This window comes from Symphalangus syndactylus, chromosome 6 (assembly GCF_028878055.3).
Source record: "Symphalangus syndactylus isolate Jambi chromosome 6, NHGRI_mSymSyn1-v2.1_pri, whole genome shotgun sequence".
In the NCBI taxonomy this organism is placed as follows: domain Eukaryota; kingdom Metazoa; phylum Chordata; class Mammalia; order Primates; family Hylobatidae; genus Symphalangus; species Symphalangus syndactylus.
This window is the reverse complement of record NC_072428.2, coordinates 24,852,655-24,874,764: the sequence shown is the minus strand read 5'-3', so window position 1 is coordinate 24,874,764 and position 22,110 is coordinate 24,852,655. Positions and strand designations below refer to the sequence as shown.

Below are 22,110 nucleotides of genomic sequence, written 5' to 3'. Positions count from 1 at the left end.
TCCCAAATGATATACTTATTTCCTTGCTGTAAGTGTCATTTTTTAATGGAATGTACCCATTAAATAAATGTCATGGAATCTGAATAGACTTAAAGCCTCAGATGGCGAGCGCCTTATTTCAATTAATAATCAGGAAAATACCAAATTAGGGAAAGAGATTGAATTGTTCTTTGACTATCATAGAACTGATTTGTGACTCATAATAAAATTTAGTAACATTTTTTAGTTTAGGGCAGCCAGGAATTAATTTCTGGTTTTATAGGGCTTTCTGGGTCAGATTGATGCATGATCAGGCCTAACCTCTTCTAGTCATTGTACCAAGCAGACTTCCTATATTGGCCCATGAGAAATTATCTACCTTTTGATCTTTACTCTACTTTATAGATCCAAATTTAGAACAAGTTCTCTAGGGCCTTAATGCTTGTGACATACTGAATTAAGAGTTTTCCCATGTAAATGTATCATAAATGTATCCTGGCATATTTGAATATGTTACATATAATAACATTTAGTTATACTAAGCTTGTTAGACAAATCTTAGTGTAGTGTTAGAGGAATGGGTCAGCTAGAGAACTTTAATGCAGCCAACTCCACTTTGGCTTAGGGATATTGCTTTAATATCCCAACTTTAGAGATTGCCAAAACCTCAGTATAGAAATAACTTTTATGAGCATCATTTGATAAATCATGGGCAAAGAAGATGAAACAGTAAAGCCTTAGTTTCCTTTTCTCCAGTACTTATATTAGTTTAAATATCTAAATGTTGATAACTGATAGATTTCATAGGAAGGGAGGTAGTTTGCCAAAGGGAAAATGGAAGCCTAATCCTCATTGTTTGCCTTAGAATCTTTCTCCCAGCCTGTATGATGTTTACCAGGCTCTTCTGTGTAACCAAATACCAGAATAGCGTTTGCTGTGCTAGAGAGGATCTTCAGCAGTGTGAAGAAGTTCATCATGAAAATGAATCTATTTTTAAAATAGTCTGTGATTTAATTAAAACTTACATACTTTACAAATTCTAGATTGAGAATCGAAGTCATTTCACTTCATGGTATTTGACACAATTTACTGAGTGACTTTAGCCTTCACAATTTAGATAATAAATGACATGGTACTTGCAATTTTTTTGTGCTCCTGATAATGTCTGTAAGGCAGTCAATGAAATAATTTAAATGATTGTACCATTAACTGAGGAATGTATGAACCAACCACACTGATGAGTCATGAAATGTGCATATGGTTATTTGCCTGTTTTATTGTAAAAACTTGGAAAAAAAGAGTAAGAAATTTAAAAAAAACTATTCTACATTAAAAGGACATTCCTAAGTTTACTTTTTGAAATTAAAATACAAAACTGTCAAAGTAATTATTGGATAAATACTATCTTTTTTCTTTTTTTTTTTTTTTTTGAGACGGAGTCTTGCTCTGTTGCGCAGGCTGAAGTGCAGTGGCGCAATCTCAGCTCACTGCAAGCTCCGCCTCCCGGGTTCACGCTATTCTCCTGCCTCAGTCTCCTGAGTAGCTGGGATTACAGGCGCCCGCCACCACGCCTGGCCAATATTTTTGTACTTTTTAGTAGAGACAGGGTTTCACCGTGTTAGCCAGGATGGTCTCGATCTCCTGACTTCATGATCCATCTGCCTCGGCCTCCCTGAGTGCTGGGATTACAGGCGTGAGCCACTGCACCCGGCCATAAATACTATCTTTTAATGATAGATTCATTTTCATGATGAGCTTCTCCACACTGCTAAGGATCCTCTCTAGCACAGCAAATGCTATTCTGATATTTGATTACACAGAAGGACCTGGTAAGCATCATACAGGCTAGGAGTTCCTTATTTACTTGAGAGTAAGAAAATTTACATATCTGAATATGTGCTATTGTTACCCCCAGACTGTTTCACTGAAATGTGTCTAAATTTAGATAATCTTTTCGCATTTGTTGAGAGATTGCTGAAAAGCAAATGACATATTGATCCTTTCAGAACTGTTAGATAAAAAGAGAAGGGAGAATCACAGAGAACATAGAAGAAAAGGAAGGAGATAGGAGAACTGATAATAGAAGTGATCCTTACTGGATAACTTTAGTGAGCTACATGTACATGAGCATTTAAGAATTTATGAATTGGCATAAAACTTCTGGTTTTGACCCAGTAGTATAAATAAATTACTGCATATTGAAAACAAAAATTTTTAGACTTTTTAGAAAATTCACATAAGATTCTTTAATGAATTAATTTACATCCAAATGTTTGAATTCTTTAAAGTTATTTCTTACAAATCTGGCCTAGAATAACCTGTTTTTAATAAAAATGTATGCTTGGGGATTTATAACTTTATAATCATCAGGGCTGGGGAAGAAGATGAAAGTTGTCATGGTTATAATTAGATATATTTTTATTTAAAATTATGATTGTATAATTTCATAAGAAAGACCTAGTGGTCCATTTTATAATGCTGTCTATAGGTAAGCACATTGTATAAGGAAAGCTTCATACTCTGCCTAGTTTGTGCTCTTCCTGTTTCGTGTCCTGCTTGTCTGCACGTACCTATTTCTATTTGTGTTAGTCATCCTCTCTAGGTAAATTGTCCATGAGACCATGGATTCCATGAACAAATTATCCAGAAAATGCTGTCTTTGCACGTTGTGACAGATCATGTCACTGGTGGATTTATAGCTAGTCCAGTGGTCTAATTAACCTGGCAGTTGTCTCCTGTGCCCAACACTGTTGTCTCATTGCCTTGGCATTTAGTTTTCATCTTCTCATTACCTTCTTAACTAAAGCTCAGATTTACAATTTTTTTAAATCTAACCCCACTCAGCTCTCTCTACTCACCTCCCGCACCTTTCTTTTTGATTGGCAGTATCATCCAGATAAACAAAGTACAGATGTACCAGCAGGAACAGTGGAGGAATGTGTACAGAAGTTCATCGAAATTGATCAAGCATGGAAAATTCTAGGAAATGAAGAGACAAAAAGAGAGTATGACCTGCAGCGGGGTGGTAGGTACTTGTGTTGAGGAGCCGCAGCACATCGGCAACTCTGAGAAGCATACTCTGCAGCCATTCCTGGGGAGCATTTTCCAGCATTTGCACCAAGTGTTATTGTTGCCTTTATTCCTCCCCTCCATCACTGTTTTTAATTATGCCCTATTCTTAGCAGTGACTATTGTGCATCCATTGAGAAGCTAACAAAACTACTAGGATGTAGCTTCTTGTGAAGCCTTGAAAGCTACTTTTTATAACATTTGAAAAATGTTTAATTACACATTACTAATTAATATGCTTTATATGTTTAAAAAATTTTTATTAAAATAAATATGTATGGATTAACATTTTAATTATAGTACTTTTAAGACTGTACAGTATAAATGACCATCCAAATGAAGATACTATATATAAGATGACATCATAAAGCACTCTGCTGTCTTTGAGCTCATTTTAGGCTGGGTTTCATGATTATCTTCAGGATAAACTATTCCTTATGGTTGGTATAAATGATATTTTAGGAATGCACATTACCTAAGCAATTTTAAAAGTCATTTCTTTTATGCTTTTTAGAAAATAGCTTCTTAAAACAGTGACAAGCTGTTATGAGAAAGAAAGAGAGAAATGTAGGTCAGGTTTGCCACACATGGACTGCAGTTACACAAAGTGATAGGCTGTCTTTCAGCACTGGCCTAGGGACAGGAGTCCCTCAGCCTTGTGTTTGGACCTTCAATATGCACCCCACATGCTAATGGGAGGAGTCAATAATCAGTTACAGCCTGTGGGGAAAACACTCAATCGCTCTCTCCAATAGCACATCAGGCTCAGCATTGACTAGGATGTGTTGATAAAAGCTGTCTCGTAGTCGCTTACTGAATCCCCTCCCATGCCCTACAGTGGCACACCATCAGACCTCACAAAATGATTTTGAGGCTTTGTTAGTACTAAGGTTATGAAAATTTGATTTGAGAAGCAAGCCTTTATTTTTAAAACACAACATTATAAGATGAAGCCAGTGACGTTTGCAAGACATCCCTATTTATTTTCAGAGGGATTTCTACCAACAAAATTAAGTGTTTCTTACAGGCTGTGTGTGATACTTTTGTGTGGAAAGACTTGAACTGTTTATGTACTGGAGTATTTGTTTATAAGAGTGACTTATTTATAGTACTAATCAGCTCAAAGGCTTTACTACTTTTTAAAAGACTGATGAGCTTATTTTTTTCTTAAATATTAAGAACCTGTTGAGTGTACCTTTGCAAATAATTTGGATTAATATTTAAAAATGGCTTGAATATTGGGTTCTGCTTTTGCTGGGTGCATAATGAGCATCTGCCTAATGTATTTATTTTTTAAACACGTTTGTACTTCTCGCAAAAGAATGTAGAAGTGGCTTCGTTTGATGATAAGTTCTACCCGTAGATGTATCTTTTTAACCTTGGTTCACATAATTTCTATGAAAGAATTGAAACTAATGCACATGAATGTGTTGTGTGTTAGCAGAAATCTACGTTCTTAAAGCCACTACGCTCTACTGAAGATGATGTTTCTTTCAGGTGTTTTTGCACATCTTTACTAGTCTCTACTATATAGGATGCCAATTTGCTTGAAATAAGAATAATTCACACAACATTGTACCCTAAAGAGTATAGGGTATATAGGCCGGGCGCGGTGGCTCACGCTTGTAATCCCAGCACTTTGGGAGGCCGAGGCGGGCGGATCACGAGGTCAGGAGATCGAGACCACGGTGAAACCCTGTCTCTACTAAAAATACAAAAAATTAGCCGGGCGTGGTGGCGGGCGCCTGTAGTCCCAGCTACTCGGAGAGGCTGAGGCAGGAGAATGGCGTGAACCCGGGAGGCGGAGCTTGCAGTGAGCCGAGAATGCGCCACTGCACTCCAGCCTGGGCGACAGAGCGAGACTCTGTCTCGGAAAAAAAAAAAAAAAAAAAAAAAAAAAAAAAAAGAGTATAGGGTATATACTTTCAATGTCGCTCTACGTTTTTGCCACTCCACAGCCTGTGTACTATTAACATATTAGTGAAGTTGACTAGAAGCCTGCTCTCTAAAGAGGTAGGGAGGGATCAGGAATCATAAAAATATTTTCTCAAGAAGCTACAGGATGGGGTAGGCCAGAAACCGAAAGAAATAGGAAACCAGGTTAAAAGTTAGCATAGAATTGCATGAAGAAAGATTTGAGAGATGTCAGAAGACAAATAATCAACATATTCATGCCTTTTTCCTTGTCTTCGAAAGGTCCTTGAAACTGTGGATTTCTTTTGAGCTTTGAGTCCTACTTTTAAGCTCTTAATGGAAGCACCTGTGGCCTACTGTGTCACAGGGTACTCCTGTAGGTCATAGATGAAGTCACAATGAAGTTTAGACAAAGTAAATACTGTGAGAGTTGGACCTGATTCATGATTCAGATAAATAGTTTGGAATTTATACAATATCAGTTTGCTCTGCAAGTTTTTCAGGCACCATATTACTGAATTTAGCTGTTCTAGAAGGACAGCTTTTCATGACACTTTTGTACCTCAGATTTAAGTACTGAGTATTGCCTCTTTTACCAGAGCCTCCAAATGCTGAGACTACTTTGTTTCAATTTTAAATGGAGATTGACCTACTGTTCAGGTAAGAAGAGTATCCAAATATAACTTGCTATTTTTAAGCCTTTCATACCAGAGCTATTTTTCAAAACTCTTACAATAAACCTGCTTTCATATTGTTATTTCTTTTGAATACCGTTATTAATTTTTTCTTCTTGACTCAGCTTCAGTAAAATGGCTCCTCAAAAAAAGGAAATGAACTTGAACTTCTCTAAAAGTGAGGATTTAGGTTTGCTAGAAGGAAAACCTTTGAGAGTCATAATTTGTTAAAGACCAGGATGGTTACCGAGAGAGAGAGTTTGTTATAACCAGGTCAAAGCACTCTTTTTTTCTGGGTCACCCCCTGGGGACATGGAAATAGCTTTGTTATACAGAACTCTTTTTACATGTGGTGATAGTTCATTGTAAACCTTTCTTTTCATAGGGGTGTGCTTTAAATATGTTTGTTTCCTGCCCACCATTAACTTGCAGTATAAAATAAAATTGAGCTCTGTAATACTTGGGAAGGAGGTAGGAAATGCTTTATTGGCTGGTCTTGAATGCTTTCTCATGTTTCATAGCTCCATGTTGGTGCTCTGTCTTAAGGAAAGCCTCATCAATATTGCCCACAGCCATATATTTATCTAAAAGATAATTTAAAGGGATACTTGACATCCATATTTCTTTGCTTCTCAAAAGAAATGATCATATGTGTTCTTTACAATAAAGAAAAAGTAATACTCCAGGGCAGATAACCCAAAGTATTGCACATATGTTTTTTTCTCCCTCATTCCTACTTCTATATGCTTAGTTGACATTTTAGGGCAATGTTGGCCAGGCTGAAGGAAAGTAAATTTAAGAGAAGGATGAGTAGTAATTAGTTCCCAGAGATTATACATTTTGAAAGCAGTGTTAACTGTGAATTTAATCAGTTAGTTCTAGTTGGCATATTTACCTTATTGTTTCGGAGGATGCCTCCAAAGGCTGCTTCCAGTGTTCCCCTGAAAGGCATGTAGTTATTCAAGATTAGGCTTTGCGTTTCAACCAGATGAGCACTTTGGAAAACCCTTTCAGGATTTATAAAATGTTCACATGAATAATACCTGTTGAGTAGGTTTTGTTGCCTTTATAAATCTTTTGGGGAGTTGTCCTTATATATTAAGCACATTAAAAACACATCAGAAGTATATCATGGGAAAATAATAGTTGTCATGATTCAATAGCTTTGTAATGTGAAAGTCACAGATCTCTGATGTCTTAGTGGCTCTGTAGAGTGACACAGCTTATGACTTAAGTACTTCTCTGTGATCTGAAGAGTAGCAAACCTTGAAATACATTTAATCAGATTAAATAATGTTTAAAAGAATAGATTGTGTTTGGAATCCTTGCTGATACATTATTTTATATTAAGATATATCTTAGCTACTCTGTTAGTGAATTATTTTGGTAAGGTGGAACCTTCACTCTACGTAATTGGATACCCAAAACAGCTTGGCTTAGAGGAGGTTGGGCCAGATACTGTAAAGTGAGTGTGCCTTTGCTCAAAAGCTAATCAGCCACTCTGCTTAGGTAGATACAAGAGGTCATTTCTGGTTTTTATTACACAATTTACTCCATCCCTTTATTAGGATAAATATTTGGGAAGATAAGCAAATAAATGGAAGCAAATAAATGGAATGAAAGATAAGCAAATCTTAAAACAAATGAGGAACATACCTTAAAACCCCACCAACATGTGTCAGATAAATCAACATGTAATTTCTTAAACTCAAAATAAGAATCCTTCCTGAAAAGCATGGTAATGTTATAGAAACTCCATAAGAGGGAAATATGTAGATAATATAAATTTTGGTTAACTGTTAGGAATAATAACTTAAGCCCAGTAGATATTTGTGTAATTATGTCCTAAAGCTGACCCTTACAAAATACTTGAATTAGTGAGATTAGGGCCCATTTATGGTCATAATATTTCCATTTGATTTTAGGAATTTCAAAATTAGTTGTAAAAATTTGCTTCAGGTAAAACTTGGAAGATAAGCATCAGGGGGTTATGTTTTTTTGGTGACCGTTTCTGAGAAAAGTAAGTATGTGAAATGATGCAGAAAATCCATCTTGACAGTTGGGGACTTGGCTTTATCTTGAGTGGGAGAAGACAGTATAGATAAAACTTTCTGTGCAGGTTCCCTCACCCCAGCTTACTTGTTGCAAGATGACTACTCACACTACTTGGTACTTTTACTTGAATGCAAGTAACTGTTTTTGCAATGAAAATGTATTTTAGGATCATTTCTCATTGGTTTTGAGTAAAAATTCGGCTACTTTCAAATAATGCTATAGAAACCTATGGGCAAGATTACAGTTATAATTCTGGGACACTTGAACAGACTTGGGAGCTCTGATTTAATAATGGAGAAGTCTAGGATTTTAGGAAGCTTTTGTTTCCAACTTTAACCTCTCTCCCAACTTTCCACTTGGTTACTTGACCCAATTGAAATCAGTGGGTCCAAAATCAAGACTGACCGAGTCACCTTTCTTATTTTTTCCTCAACCTTGGTTTCATATTACACTCTGCTTACTTCTACTTTGCTCCATTTACAGTCAATGAATCAGAAATGCCAGTTGACATTTGTTCTTTTTTAATGTTGTTTCCCCTGTGTGAGCTTTTATTCTCACAGCTACCACAGTAGTCCATCCCCAGATTATAAAACATACCCAGATTATTTCCATAGCCACTAATTGGCCTTCCATTCTCTATTGTTGCCTTCTCCCACAGTACTTTACATTTTGATTGATCTAGCAGCTTTCTTTATTCTCATGCCTCTATTTAAGAACATTTATAACTCTATACCCTCCCAAAATAACACCTACCCATTCACCTGGAATTTAAATGGGACAGAAGCTTTTAAGCTTGTCCCTGCTACTTTTTCTGACTTATTACCTATTTCAAACCTAATGTGAATTTTATCCCCTGGCCCATTTAGAGGCTCCCAGACACACATCTGTTTATACTGCTTGTTATTAATCTGAACCACCCTCCTGTTCTGATTCTTATTCTTTGTTCAAGGTTCAACTTAGGTCCTTCCATCTCCCCTACCCCCAACTTCCCACCACCCACCAGAGCCTTCTGGTATTCTAATCCATCATAATTTGTGCCCTCTGAACTAAAGCCACAGAATTATTTTGAACTTTTTTTCATCTGGTTCCTATCATTTGGTTCTATGTTTGATATTTTGGGAGGACTGAATAATTAAATAGACTATGACTTTGATAACGATGGGTCTGTTTTATTGGGACCTACAATAGCAGAGTACATCAGACTTCAACACTTATAAATCCAAAGTCAAGAGTGGCTGCCTTCCTACACTGTGGTACTTGAGGTATTTTTCTCCTACTAATAATGTATTGGTTTTTAGTCATTTTCTTATGGTCTGGTATAGATAGCTCAACACAGTGAGAGATAACAGCAGTTTAAAAATAACTGTGATTTTTATTAAGCACTAGAACTGTGGTAGTTCTTTTAAAAGTTGTTTAACAACCTTGTGAGGAAGATATTAATACCTGAATTTCAGAGAATATCTGTTATTCAGGTTTAGTAACTTGACTAAGGTCACATAAAGTAGTTGATCGGGGAGGGGGGAATTCAAAGCCATTTTTTCTCAATCACTATTTTGTATGAGTTGTGTCCAATCTACTATCTGTAGTTCCAGATAGTCGTCATGTATGAGGGATATTTGAGGGTCAGAACAAGATACCAGGCCTATTTCTGCTGCTCTTTTACCTGTTCTGTAGTGAAGCAGAAGGAAATCAGTTTGTGGGTTTCATTTGGTACCTTCAGTGAGCACTGGGTTTACTTACAGTTTATAGAAGCTCCACAGTTATTCAAGTTCATAATCAGGTTCCAAGTTTGTAGTTTTTCTTCAGTGTAGAAAGCCTTGTAATAATGACTCTTCAGTTTCATCTGGGAAAGGATTATAGGGTTTATGACTAAAGAACAGGCTTCCAATTAAATGTTGCCTGTTTCTCAATCTCTTATCAAGGTAGAGAATTTTTCAAGAGCAGAAGCATGTTAAAGACAAGGAAACTGATTATGTTCAAGTTACTTCCTACATAAAACATTTAATTATGTATAGTGAAGTGTTAAGAATGAGGTGATGGTTTAAAATTAAATTACTTGGTTTTAAGAGAGCAAGATACTGAATTAGACCTAAAGGAAAAACTTGTTTATTTTTAACTTACACACCAGTGTCTTTAAGTTTGAAATAAACTTTAAACATTTGAAATGACATAAAAATAAACACAATAGACTAATTGCTAAATGAGAGCATCGTGGGGATGTGATGATCATGTGAATAACATGGCATTGCCGCACATGAATATTATGGACAGAGCTGCAGGTGGACTTGATCTTTTGGCCAGTGTGGGGTTGAATGAGACTTCGAAATATCTTGGCCATAATGAATAAAGTTAAATTCCTCTCCCCTGTAGCTTTTTGTTCTGTTATTTATTTTTTATTTTTACTTTATTTTTTAAATTGTAACTACAGATAGAAAAGGTTTCCTGGGATTAGGATGTGTAATTATTTAGGCATGAAACAAAGAGTTGTTTTAGAAATTTTACCATCATTAGGAGGAAGCTTAAAAAGACAGGAATTCCATTGTCTTGTAAGAAGTAAGAAATATTTATTGATTCCCAAATGGAGCTGAAAAAAAACCTTTCCTCTTTTAGAAAGTTGTGAATGACCCAGCGAGAGCTCTAGTAAGCTTTACTGAACCAAGCTGCTAATAGTTATTTAATGTTATTCTTCAGTGTGAAAGAATCTCCATAGATTTTCCTTTTAATCTCTTTGAATTGCAGGCTCATAAACCTCTCTGATGAGTCCTGCCAGTGTTTTCTTAGATCCCACTGTTGAGACAATGGAGCTACAGAATTCTTTCACCTCTTGTTGTCAGACAAATCCAATAGAACACAAGGTCAGAAGGGCCTATACTTCTAAAGGTTGAAAGATTCTTTTTCAAGTAAGCACATACATTATTTGATTTTAACATTATATTTCTCAAGAACCTCTCTTTATAATGTACTGACTTCTTTATGTAAATAGATTTGGAAGTTTTTCTTGTTTCCATATTTGGCTAAGCTTGTGAGCATAGCACAGGGTATGAACAGACCTTAATGTTCCTAGATACCTTAGAAAAAGTTGAACCTATTTACTTCAAAAGAATCAGGAATCATTTAGTATCACTGGACTCACTATAAGAGTACACCACATGCTATACAATGCTTTTTATTTCCAAATGGCTGTATTTTGTTTCAAAATGCTTACTACCATTCTATATCAAAAATTCCAGATTTAATATCTTGGATCTGTTCATTCAATTAAATCACTCTCTAAATCAGTTTATGTTTTCTCAACCCTTTTAGTAGTGTCACGTTAACAGGGGAACTTTAGGAGATAGGATTTACTTTTCTAGATACCTATTAAAATGTTTTATTACAAGAGAAAAATATGTAATACTACAAAAGAAAACTTACCTGTTTTGAAAATGCCATGCCTGATTAGTAGACAATTATTAAAGCTAATTACAGGGTTCCTGTAAGTTACTTTAGAGGATGGGGAAGAATTAAGTTTTTTAATTATAACCACAATGGTGGACAAGCAGAGATCATTGTTTAAAAAGAAAAAAAAAACATTGATTTGTTTGCGCTCCTTCTTTGTAATTGTAGTGGGGTTTGAGGAGAGGGAATTTGCTGTTGCCCCATGCTTGGACACCTGCCTCTCAACAAAGGATCTTGGTCATCCCCCACTGCCCACATTTAGATTCACCTTTTACTTGTGTGTACCACGTCTGCTCATTATACAGTTCTCTAGGGATCCAATTTTCCCAAGTTAATCACCCCTAGCCTTTTTTAGAAATTGTTAGATTACCATCCTTTCAAAGAATATACACTTTCTTGAATTTCTTCTTTCTCCTTTTATTTTCTTATTTCTATTTAAAAATGTAGCCACTTAAGAGTCTCAACACACTACCTTTAAAACTTTAAAAAATTTAATCCATACAGAGAAGTGCATAAATCTAAGTGTGTAGCTTGATGGATTTTCACAGTGAACACACCCATTTAACCAGAAAACCTCTGGTTTTGTTTTTGTTTTTTGTTTTCGAGACAGAATCTCGCTCTGTCACCCAGGCTGGAGTGCAATGGCGCTATCTCGACTCACTGCAACCTCTGCCCCCTGGGTTCAAGCAGTTCTCCTGTCTCAGCCTCCCTATTAGCTAGGACTACAGGCGCACACCACCACACCTGGCTAATTTTTGTATTTTTAGTAGAGATGGGGTTTCACCATATTGGTCAGGCTGGTCTCGAACTCCTGGCCTCAGGTGATCCACCCGCCTCGGCCTCCCAGAGTGCTGGGATTACAGGTGTGAGCCACAGTGCCTGACCTGGAAAGCCTCTTATGACTTCTTCCAGTTACCACTAACTCCTTATTTCCCCCACCATCATAGGGTAGTTTTGCCAGTTACATTTTCTGTAACGGGTAATCATACAGTGTGTTATATTTTTTGTCAGATACTGGTTTTTTGAAACCAGAATCCCTACAGGAACCTGGACTGTTTGTGCCCATGGTACTGAATAATCAGGTGAACATACAGATGTTTAGACAGCCACAGAATATGAAAATGTTTTAATATACTCTTTGTAACTCTGACCTTGGGCAAGGTACTAACCATTTTTGTGTATTCTCTTTTCGTATTTACCATGAGATATGGTCTAACTAAGCTAATTTTTCAACCAAGAAATAGGTGGCTGCTCTAAAGTTCCTATGCACAGAGATGAAGAAAACACAGTAATAAAACTGAAAAAGCCACTTTTTTGAGTAGGTAGAATAATAGAAGGGGTTGCACATGAAATAGTAACTATGTGAGAAGAACAATAGCTTCCCAGTAGATTGGCAGTTGTATTTGCAAGTCATTTCTAATTTATTATTTTTAAATAAAAAATGGCATTATGGATACATATGAATGGGTTGTCTTTTTGTACAATTAATATATTGCATGTGTTCAAGATAGGTTAGATTAAGAAAGCTGATTCAGCTTGTCATTATTTCTGTCTTGTCTGATTTGCTTTGATTGATTTCAAAATTTCTTAAAATGTCTATAAGATACCCTGGAATACAGGTGACTTTGTTAGAAATTTATTATACCTGTTTTCACCCTAAATAGGATTTGTTAAGTGCCAATTATTACTCCCATTCCTCAAATCTGAAACAGTGCTTAATCTCCCAATTCTAGCAAACAACCCTGGTCCTTCTGAGTAAGAAATTAAAATGTGATTAAGATTTTTGTCCCCACTCATAAAAATTTTAGAAGAATTTTTTAAAATTAGGAATATCTGAATAGCATATAGCCTACTGTACTTTACATAGAATGTGGAAATTAATTTGTTTTGTTCAGAAATTACTTAGCATACAGATAGATTCTGCATAAGCTATCCAGTAGACATACAGAGATGGAGGAACTATCTCTGACCACTAGGCAAAATCCTTATCTTTGGATTTTAGGGACAATCTAATAGACTACTGGTACCCAGTAAATATGAAGTGGTATAATATCTGACATACTTTAATAGAAAACCATGGTGAGTTCACAATATTGTATAACCTTTTTATCTATTTTAAAATTATGTAACTCACTAATAAATTTTGAACAGGCAGTTACTAAATATAATTAAATTGAGGGCATTCATATCACAGAACAAAGGGAAGCATTCTCAGCAAGTGAACAAGAGACTAGTGAGACAGCTAAGGAAAATTTTATTGGGGTGGGGAGTGGATTTTAGTAGGGGCTTTTTTGTTTGTTTTTCTTTTTTCTTCTTTTTTTATTTACTTCTAGAAGAACAATACAAGCATACAGGAAATATAACATGCCTTTGAAAACAAAGACAAATGCTTCCCATCTTTGGTTGCCATCTTTGACCCAAAGAACACTTGTTTTAAGCAAGAGAGTAGATGCTCCTGTTACAAAGCTTAGGTGGAATTCCAGGCTTCCTTGGACCTTCCATCTGCAGCAAAAACTTTGGACCAGGAAACAGTAATGGAACATCAACACAATACATTTGTGTTGTGGGGTTATTGAAATACTGAAATAAATATTCTTTTAAGTTACTTAGTCTCTTGCAAACAATCAAATGTAAAATGAGTAATAGCCTTTTACATTTGGATGGAGCATTATTTTTCAAAGCACTTTTAGTCTGATCTCATTTGATATGGAGAACACCTTTCTATTAGTCTGCCTCAGCTGCCATAACAAAATACCATAGACTGGGTGGCATAAACAAAATGTATTTCTCACAGTTCTGGAGGCTAACAAGTCCAAGATCAAGGTGCTGGTTGACTCGGTTTCTGATGAGGGCTCTTTTCCTGGCTTGCAGACAGCCTCCTTCTTGCTGTGCCTTCATATGCCCCTTCCTTTATGTGTGGGTACATGTGGAAAGAGATCGCTCTCTAATCCCTTCCCTTTAAGGCCACCAGTCCTATTGGATTAGAACCCCACTTTTATGACTCCATTTAACATTAATTACCTCCTAAAAGCCCTATGTCCAAGAACAGTCAAATTATGGGTTAGGGCTTCAACATATTAATTTGAGGGGGACACAATTTGGTCAACAGCAACCCTCCTGAAGCAGATAAGAAGAGATAACTGTTGTTTTAGAGATGAACAAACCAATACATCTAATGTTAGAAAGTTAGTAAAATATTATAACTAAGGTTCAGATAGTTATTTTTATCCAAGTCCACACTGCTTTCTTAGCTAGTTTATCTGACAAAAGACAAACAAACAAAAAACATTTCCCTACTGCTTACAAAATAGAAGTCACTAGCTGACTGCAAAGAATCATCAAAATTAACTTCATGCCCTTCCATGTTGCATGGTTGTGAAAAATGGGATTGATTTTGGCTTAAAATTTATAAGAAATGGTATGTTCTAGATTTTTCAGTCAGCTAAAGTCAGGTTACTTTAACACTGCTGTCAAAAGTACTAGTCTAAGTTTTTAAGTGATAGGTAAGTTAGAATTGTAGTGACCAGGCTGGCGTTGCCTTTTTAGCATTCTTCAAGGTTACAATTAAAGTATCATGTTTTACAATTAAGTGTCATGTTTTATGTTTTACAGAAGATGATCTAAGAAATGTAGGACCAGTAGATGCTCAAGTATATCTTGAAGAAATGTCTTGGAATGAAGGTAGGAATTTTTTTTTTCTCTTGACAACATTAAAAAAAGGGATTTTCTATAAGAAAAAAAAACTCATTGGATATTTGGAAATCTTAAAAAGAAATAATAGTATGGCTTTCTATATATGTGTGGTAAGTGTTTCTGTTTGGAGTATTTCTGTTTAATTCTAAACTTTATTTATTGACTGATGTCCTCCTATATGACTCATTTCCAGTTATTTTTATATTCTAATTAGATGTTAGGAACATAAAGTTTTATTCATAAGAGTTTTTTGTTGTGTTTTTTACTTCAGTTTTTGCATTACTGTCTATGTAGTATTGTAGTATGGTAAATAATGTCAAACAAGATTTTTTTTTCATTCCTTTTAATGTTGACAAGATGAATTCCTATTAGAATTTTTATTTTCCCTTTACATAAAATCATAAACTGTCAGGACAGGGCTTTTAAGAGGCTTGCTTTTTTTTTTAACTCTCACATACTGATTGTCTTGTAGGAAGAAAAGAATATCTGCCATTTCCCTTGATGCAACATGAAGTCATGTCTTTTTTGCTTTTCTGTTATTAAAATTTTAGAACTTAAATCCAATGTAGTTTCCCCATTCTTCTGATGGTTCCTTGAATTGTTCTGGTTAGACATCATTACATTGGGAAACATCCTTTACTAAACAGAAGGCATGAGTACCATACTTACTTGTTTCTCTAGGCAAATGAAGAAAATCTTACTTATTTCCTAGAATCTTTATATACACTTAACCTTTTAACCTTATTGTTCAGCATGAGTACAAATTCCCTCAAGGTTTATAAAAATCTACTAATGAGTGTGGATATGTAGAAGATAAAAACAGAGCCATCTGAAACCAAATTTACTTTTTAAATGGCAAATTCTTAACTTAGTGCCCCTAAGATATGGGTCACAAGCCATATTAACTTAGAAAGGGAATCATGTCTTTGCCTCTGGGGCCATTCTGTCCCCAACCCCTCAAGTGAAATCCTAGAGTAGAAATTCAGTGAATAATTGGAAAAGTTGAGGTTTTGTGTAACTGGGGCTCTTAGTGGTGGTGACAGTCTCATTCATCAGAGTAAACAGGAAGAAATACTGTGAAAACAATACACTAGTGACACAGACTTTTCACTGCTGGTTTGTGGAAGGGACACTCTACAACATGTCATTATCAGGGAGACTTGCCCAACTAAAAAAATATATATGCACATATGTATATATACACACATATACTTTTTATTTTTTGCCAAATACACAAACTTCAAGGAGACTAAATATGTTTTGAAAATATAGTTTGTCTCCTTATCTATTGGTATGTATATGTATGTTTGTACTGTTTAATGTCTTAATAAATTAGTTCTTGCTGTAGTCGATATGGGTAATTATTTTGTTTAGGATAGTGTGAAAATAGTGAAAACTGGTTTTTATAAATTTTTTTTAACTTTTAAATATATAACAATATAATGTTAAGATCTTAATTTTAAATGAGAATACGGGCTGGGAGCCTGGAATCCCAGCATTTTGGGAGGCTGAGTTTGGAGAATCGCAGAGGTCAGGAGTTTGGAGATCAGCCTGGGTAACACAGGAAGACTCTGAGAACAGATTGTGAGAATAGGAAAAAAAAAATTAAAAAAAAAAAAAAAAAAACATAGCAAGACCGCATCTCTACAAGAAAGATTAGAAATATATTATATATATACTTTTAAAGAGAAAAGGAAGAAACATAATATAGCTTAAGCATCTGTCTGGTCAATAAATACATGGACTTTCTGATACAAGTGAAAATGCTAACATATGGAAGGAAATGTAAAACAAAAAATCATCAAGCGTTATCATCAATGTGTTATTGTCCCTGGAACTCCCTAAAGTAAATTTGACAGTAAAGAAGATATAGAAGAATCCCATCTATAGCCAATGAATTAGTAATAAACAGATACAGTTAATCTTAAAAGTATAGGAAGCCCTTAGACGCTTAGGTTTTTATAACTAAAGATGGAAATAATTCTTATCTTAATGAGAGAAAATACTAAGCAAGAGCTACATGAAACCATTATTCTTGTAGAAATATTTAAAAATGAATCATGGAAGTTTTGAGCTAAATTTTTTTTCCAATTAAAAAGAGCAATTTTGGCAGATGAAATTAAATAAAACCTGTGATCAACTAGGAAAGGAAAAATTTGAAGATCCCTTTAGGATCATTTTCAGAATAGCTATGGAAAGTGAAGATCCAGAACAGGAGAAAAGTTCATGAAACCCTACAGCATAGACATAGCCAAATTGTTGGTTGCCTGATCAAAGGGCAGTATGAAATGATACATTTTATTATGCTTAAAAGGCATATGTGAGTTGTTCAGATATTGAAGCTAATCTTTACCCTTACAGTTAGTCTGTTATATGCCTTGGTCATTTTGTTGGCCTTCATTCAGAGTATTTAAAATGATGATTTCTGTAAAAGTTATCACCTAGTTAAAAGATTGATGGTATAATAATAATATAAGCAGAACTTTTACAAGATGTGAATTTTTAGTGAGCATTAACATTTGGAGTTATCTATGACAAAACTCCACAGTAGCCCATGGTGTCCTCTGTGTCATTTACCAAGAACATGTCAACTCAAATTGTTTTTCAGGGTTCACTGAGGTGGTAAAAAAACAAGGGGGTAGGGGGAGATTTAGCTTAGGAAAATCAATGGTTAGAATATGCACCTTTTTAGACAATTTAATAATAAAAAAGTTCACTTTCAGAACATGCTCTAGTACATAGATGTTGGCTTAGACAGGGAAGATGTTTGCATTTGGAATTCAAGATTAAATTATTTTCTGTATGGAGAACAAAGGCATTGTGGTAAAGAATAAAAAGCTGGATTAGGTGAATGAATTCGTTTTCCTTACTGATTAAAAAAAAACACATAAAGTTAGCTTATTTAATTGCCAGTTTTTCCAAGGCTGAGCTTGATAAGAGAGCAGGTACAAGGCAGTGGAATTTTTCTTTTTTAAACTACATATGATGCGATCTAAGTATTAATCAAATTTGATAATTGAATGAAGATATTTGATTGTATGAAATCATGAGTCCTTTGAGACTTATTTATGTAATAATCAATTATGATGGTGGTAAAATAATGTGATTGTTAAGTTATTTTCCTTTGACAGTTACTTCTCAGAGACAGTAAAATGGAATGACCAATGGATCAGAGATTCTTTAAGTCAAAGGGCACAAGCATTTCAACTTCCCAGGAAAATGACACACTTAAAACTTCCACGATTAGGAGCCTAAGTATTGCACCATATTGCCTCCTTTGGGCATCTCACTTCAGCATTTTGTTGGTTCATGTATCATTTGTAAACATCAAACAAACAGAAACACACACATACCCACACAGGATTTAAAAAAACACAACAACATGGTGTTGTGTTTATAGACTTAAGTCAAGATTCTTGAAATAGTGTGACACTAGAAGAGAAAGTATCCAGATGTTGCATTTGATAAATAGTCTGGCTTTCTCTAAAGGATAGACTTCAGGCAAAAGCATCATCCTCCCTAACAGTGAGAGAGGTAGGGCTGTTTTTCTTTTCCCTCACTGTAATATTTTAGACAAATACATTGTTGAAAAGAATGTAAAATTTATATGAATTTTAAGAAAACACAAAACTTCAAATAAGTTTCATGGGTTGCTTCTGAGCATGCCCTCTCCTCCCAAAATCCTTGGACTTTTAATTCATAGCTTCAACCCATCTCCTCTACAGAGAAAGATTCTTTGGTAGATGATTTTTAGAAACACTGCCCCTTTCAAGAAATCCAGTTCTCCTTTAAATATTTTATCTTTACTGAGCTTCTTTGTTTTGTTTTACAATTTCTATGGAATAAACTCTGCACTTTTTAAGAGTATTAGTGAGGTAGTCTTTGAAACATTATTTTGTTTTCTTTTGCAGATGATCACTCTTTTTATCTGAGTTGCAGATGTGGTGGAAAATACAGTGTTTCCAAGGATGAAGCAGAAGAAGTTAGCCTGATTTCTTGTGATACATGTTCACTAATTATAGAACTCCTTCATTATAACTAAAATTGTTCACAACTTGAAATGCTTTAACTGTGGTAGAGACATGATGAGGAGAAGCCGTTGAGCTTTGTCCATTCAAGGAAATGGATTCTTTGTCAGCCCTATTATTTGCAAAGAAAATATACAATTATCAAGCAGAGACCACCTCATTTTAATAGAGAATGAATATAATTATTTATTTGTATTTATAATTTATATTTACAAGTTGTCACAAAAATAGATTTGATTATATTTGGTGAATTCCCATCTGAGAACTTTATTATGTCATTTTTTTCCATGACACGAAACAAGAATTTTCTTAATATGAGCATGTCTCCTATTTTGAGTGGGTAACAGTATCATATTCCTTTATAGTTACTAAGTTTCTGGTCTAACAGATAACGTTTCTAGTTGCTAAAGTTATAGGGCTGTTGTACACCTAGAATCTTTGTGAATAATGTGAGGCCAGTTCTCCCATAAGGAAGGCTGGTTATGGATATTCACAAGGTTATTTCAAAGTTAATATAAGACAAAGTGGCAACTGTAGAAAGTGTTGCCTCCAGTCTTGGCCCTGTATTTCCAAAGCTTGTAAACACTGCCATCTTCAAATTTAAGTGTAATTTAGGAAATGGAAGCCTTTAATTCGTTTTTTCTAAGACAGAGTCTCACTCTGTCGCACCAGCTGGAGTGCAGTGGCATGATCTCGGGTCACTGTAAACTCCGTCTCCTGGGTTCAAGTGATTCTCCAGCCTCAGCCTCCCGAGTAGCTGGGATTACACGTGCCCACCACCATGCCCAGCTAATTTTTGTATTTTTAGTAGAGATGGGCTTCCACCGTGTTGGCCAGGCTGGTCTCAAACTCCTGACCTCAGGTGATCCACCTGCCTCGACCTCCCAAAGTGCTAGGATTACAGGTGTGAGCCACTGTGCCTGGCCTAAGTTTTGTTAATAGAGATGGGATTTCATCATGTTGGCCAGGCTGGTCGTGAACTCCTGGCCTCAAATGATCCACCCACCTCAACCTCCCAAAGTGCTGGAATTGCAGGCGTGAGCCACCATGCCCGGCCAGAAGCTTTTTTAAAAATAATGACTTGAAATTGGTGCATTATTTCCCCTTTTATTTTGGAGTGTTGATATAATATTGGGGCCAGGCATGGTGGCTCACATCTGTAATCCCAGCACTTTGGGAGACTAAGGCAGGCGGATCACCTTTGGTCAGGAGTTCAAGACCACCCTGGCCAACATGGTGAAACCCCATATCTACTAAAAATATATATTTTTTAAATTAGCCAGTCATGTTGGTGTGTGCCTGTGGTCCCAGCTACGCAGGAGGCTGAGGCACAAGAATCGCTTGAACCCAGGAGGCAGAGGTTGCAGTGAGCCGAGGTTGTGCCACTGCACTGCAGCCTGGGCTACAGAGCAAGACTCTGTCTCAAAACAACAAAAAAAAGATATAGTATTAATGCCTGTATTTATGAAGACAGAGCCATTGCACTGCTGCTATGATGAAATGAACTTTTATAAAGTATTATTGACTACAGCCAACTATACATGGTATATGCCTTAAAGATGCATTTTTCTATGTATTTAATATTTTGTGTACAGCAAAAGTCAGAACTCATTTAAAGAACTTTAAGGGATCCTTTAGAAACGTTTTTACTTAATTTCAAATGAGTAGGCTGAGCATGTAGACTAGCAGCTTTTTATCAAACCTGGCACTGTCAGGTTGAACTTATAAATACGAATAGTTACTACTCTGACTTGTAAATGTAGCTGCTAAAGTATGAGGCATATTTAAGAAGAATAGATTAGTTTCCTTATACCTATAAGAACAAGAATTCAAAAGTGAGGTAGTCATCCAGGTTCCCCCTCCCAAAATATTTTTGTATCATAAAATTTAGATGACTTTTTTGGATTACATTTTTATCCATATATTTTGAACTAACAGAACTTGCAGAATGTGTGTTGAATATTCTTTACATTTAACAATTAAAAACAAAACTGAATAACAAATAGTTTATTGGTAAGTACACGGTTTCAACAGGAGTAATAAATTCACATGAAAAGGAGACAATAATCAAGTCAAAAGAATAAATGCTCACTAATCATCAGAAAATCTGTGGCCATTAGGGCTGGCACGTAAACATCCAAAATCACTCAGAGGCCAAATCTGTAAAATCAAAATGAGGTTGAAGACAATTAGTGAAAGTAATGTTATAGTATCATCATATTCCCTTTTGCTATCCGTCCTTTTTCTCTGTGCCAGATAAACACTTTCTCCTTACTCATCAATCAAGAATAAAATTTTCTACATCAAAGTAAGACTTGAGAAAATAAACTTATGTGTATATATGTTTAAACTCCAAAGTTTGGAACATTCAAACACTGTACATGAAATTATATGTGTGTGGTGTGTGAATACAAATGTATGAATATATGGTCTGTGTTTTCTTTTACTACTTGCAAATAAGAGTTAACTGTATACTTTCAACCAAAGGGGCTTAGGTTTAAGTACTTGAATATGGCATCTGTTTAAATGTAAAGAATCCCGTAAATTATCCAACAGCTCCATGTATTCATGAATGTTTTTCTCCTCACTGATTGATTGTGATAAAAAGGAGGGGCCAGTGAAAACAATAATCTTCCCTAATAATCATACATTCACGATAAGTCTGTGACTCACAGTACTCAACTGGGGTATCCATACATTACAGGTAGTTTGAATCCAGACTGCTCTACTGCACGTGCTTATTAAAATATGCTGTGGACAGGATGTGAACATGGTTTTAAGAGTTGTACAAGAGAGAACTGAATTTTTGGAAATTCAAATTAAAGTTTTCTTAGGCTATAGCTAAGGTAGTTTGGGTTTTATTATTATCTCTATGGGAGCAGGGGCAATGGGGGAATAAGTTTGCATATGGCTATTAAGTTAAGGCCAACAGGTTCATAATATATATTCAGTGCAACAGTTAAGTACACTGACAGCCTGAAGATTTCAGAGATCATTTTGAGAGAAACTTTTTTTCTAGCTCAGAAAATAAACCTTACATTTTAAGCAGAAAATGGTACCTTAAAGAAGATTCGTCCTCTTATTAGTCCATATGGAATAGGTCCATAGTACCTGGAATCTGTAGAATTCTGTAGATTGTCACCTTCTAACCAAACATGACCCATTGGCACCTAGAATTAGAGAAGAAATGCAGCCTCTTAAAGATAAAACCTAATTTGGGTACTATAATTAAAAAGCATGTCATTCAGAGGTAGGGAGAA

At 35.5% G+C, this 22,110-nt stretch overlaps 2 protein-coding genes across 13 annotated transcripts in view; one reads left to right on the top strand and one right to left on the bottom strand.

The window, feature by feature from the left end:
- Nucleotides 1-22,110, bottom strand: part of IMMP1L (inner mitochondrial membrane peptidase subunit 1) — a 130,605-nt gene that overhangs the window by 26,399 nt on the left and 82,096 nt on the right. For 3 of the 8 annotated variants that reach the window (XR_010121494.1, XR_010121495.1, XR_008658402.2), the window contains exons 7-10: nt 21,910-22,020; nt 20,943-21,010; nt 9,432-9,534; nt 6,532-6,679 (exon numbers count right to left, since the gene is read on the bottom strand). Coding sequence is in view for 5 of the 8 variants with exons in the window: in XM_055282043.2 (XP_055138018.1) it covers nt 16,393; nt 20,943-21,010; nt 21,910-22,020 (180 nt within the window). In the remaining 3 variants the exon portion in view is untranslated. Of the gene's footprint in view, nt 1-6,531; nt 6,680-9,431; nt 9,535-16,297; nt 16,394-16,913; nt 17,248-20,842; nt 21,011-21,909; nt 22,021-22,110 lie in introns of those variants that run through there. The other 5 variants (XM_055282045.1, XM_055282042.2, XM_055282044.2 and 2 more) reach the window with 3 other exon arrangements.
- Nucleotides 1-22,110, top strand: part of DNAJC24 (DnaJ heat shock protein family (Hsp40) member C24) — a 90,916-nt gene that overhangs the window by 42,739 nt on the left and 26,067 nt on the right. For 2 of the 5 annotated variants that reach the window (XM_055282046.2, XM_055282047.2), the window contains exons 3-5: nt 2,866-3,004; nt 14,742-14,810; nt 18,734-18,804. In XM_055282046.2, the coding sequence (XP_055138021.1) occupies nt 2,866-3,004; nt 14,742-14,810; nt 18,734-18,804 (279 nt within the window). Of the gene's footprint in view, nt 1-2,865; nt 3,005-14,741; nt 14,811-15,294; nt 15,382-18,733; nt 21,691-22,110 lie in introns of those variants that run through there. The other 3 variants (XM_055282048.2, XM_055282049.2, XM_055282050.2) reach the window with 3 other exon arrangements.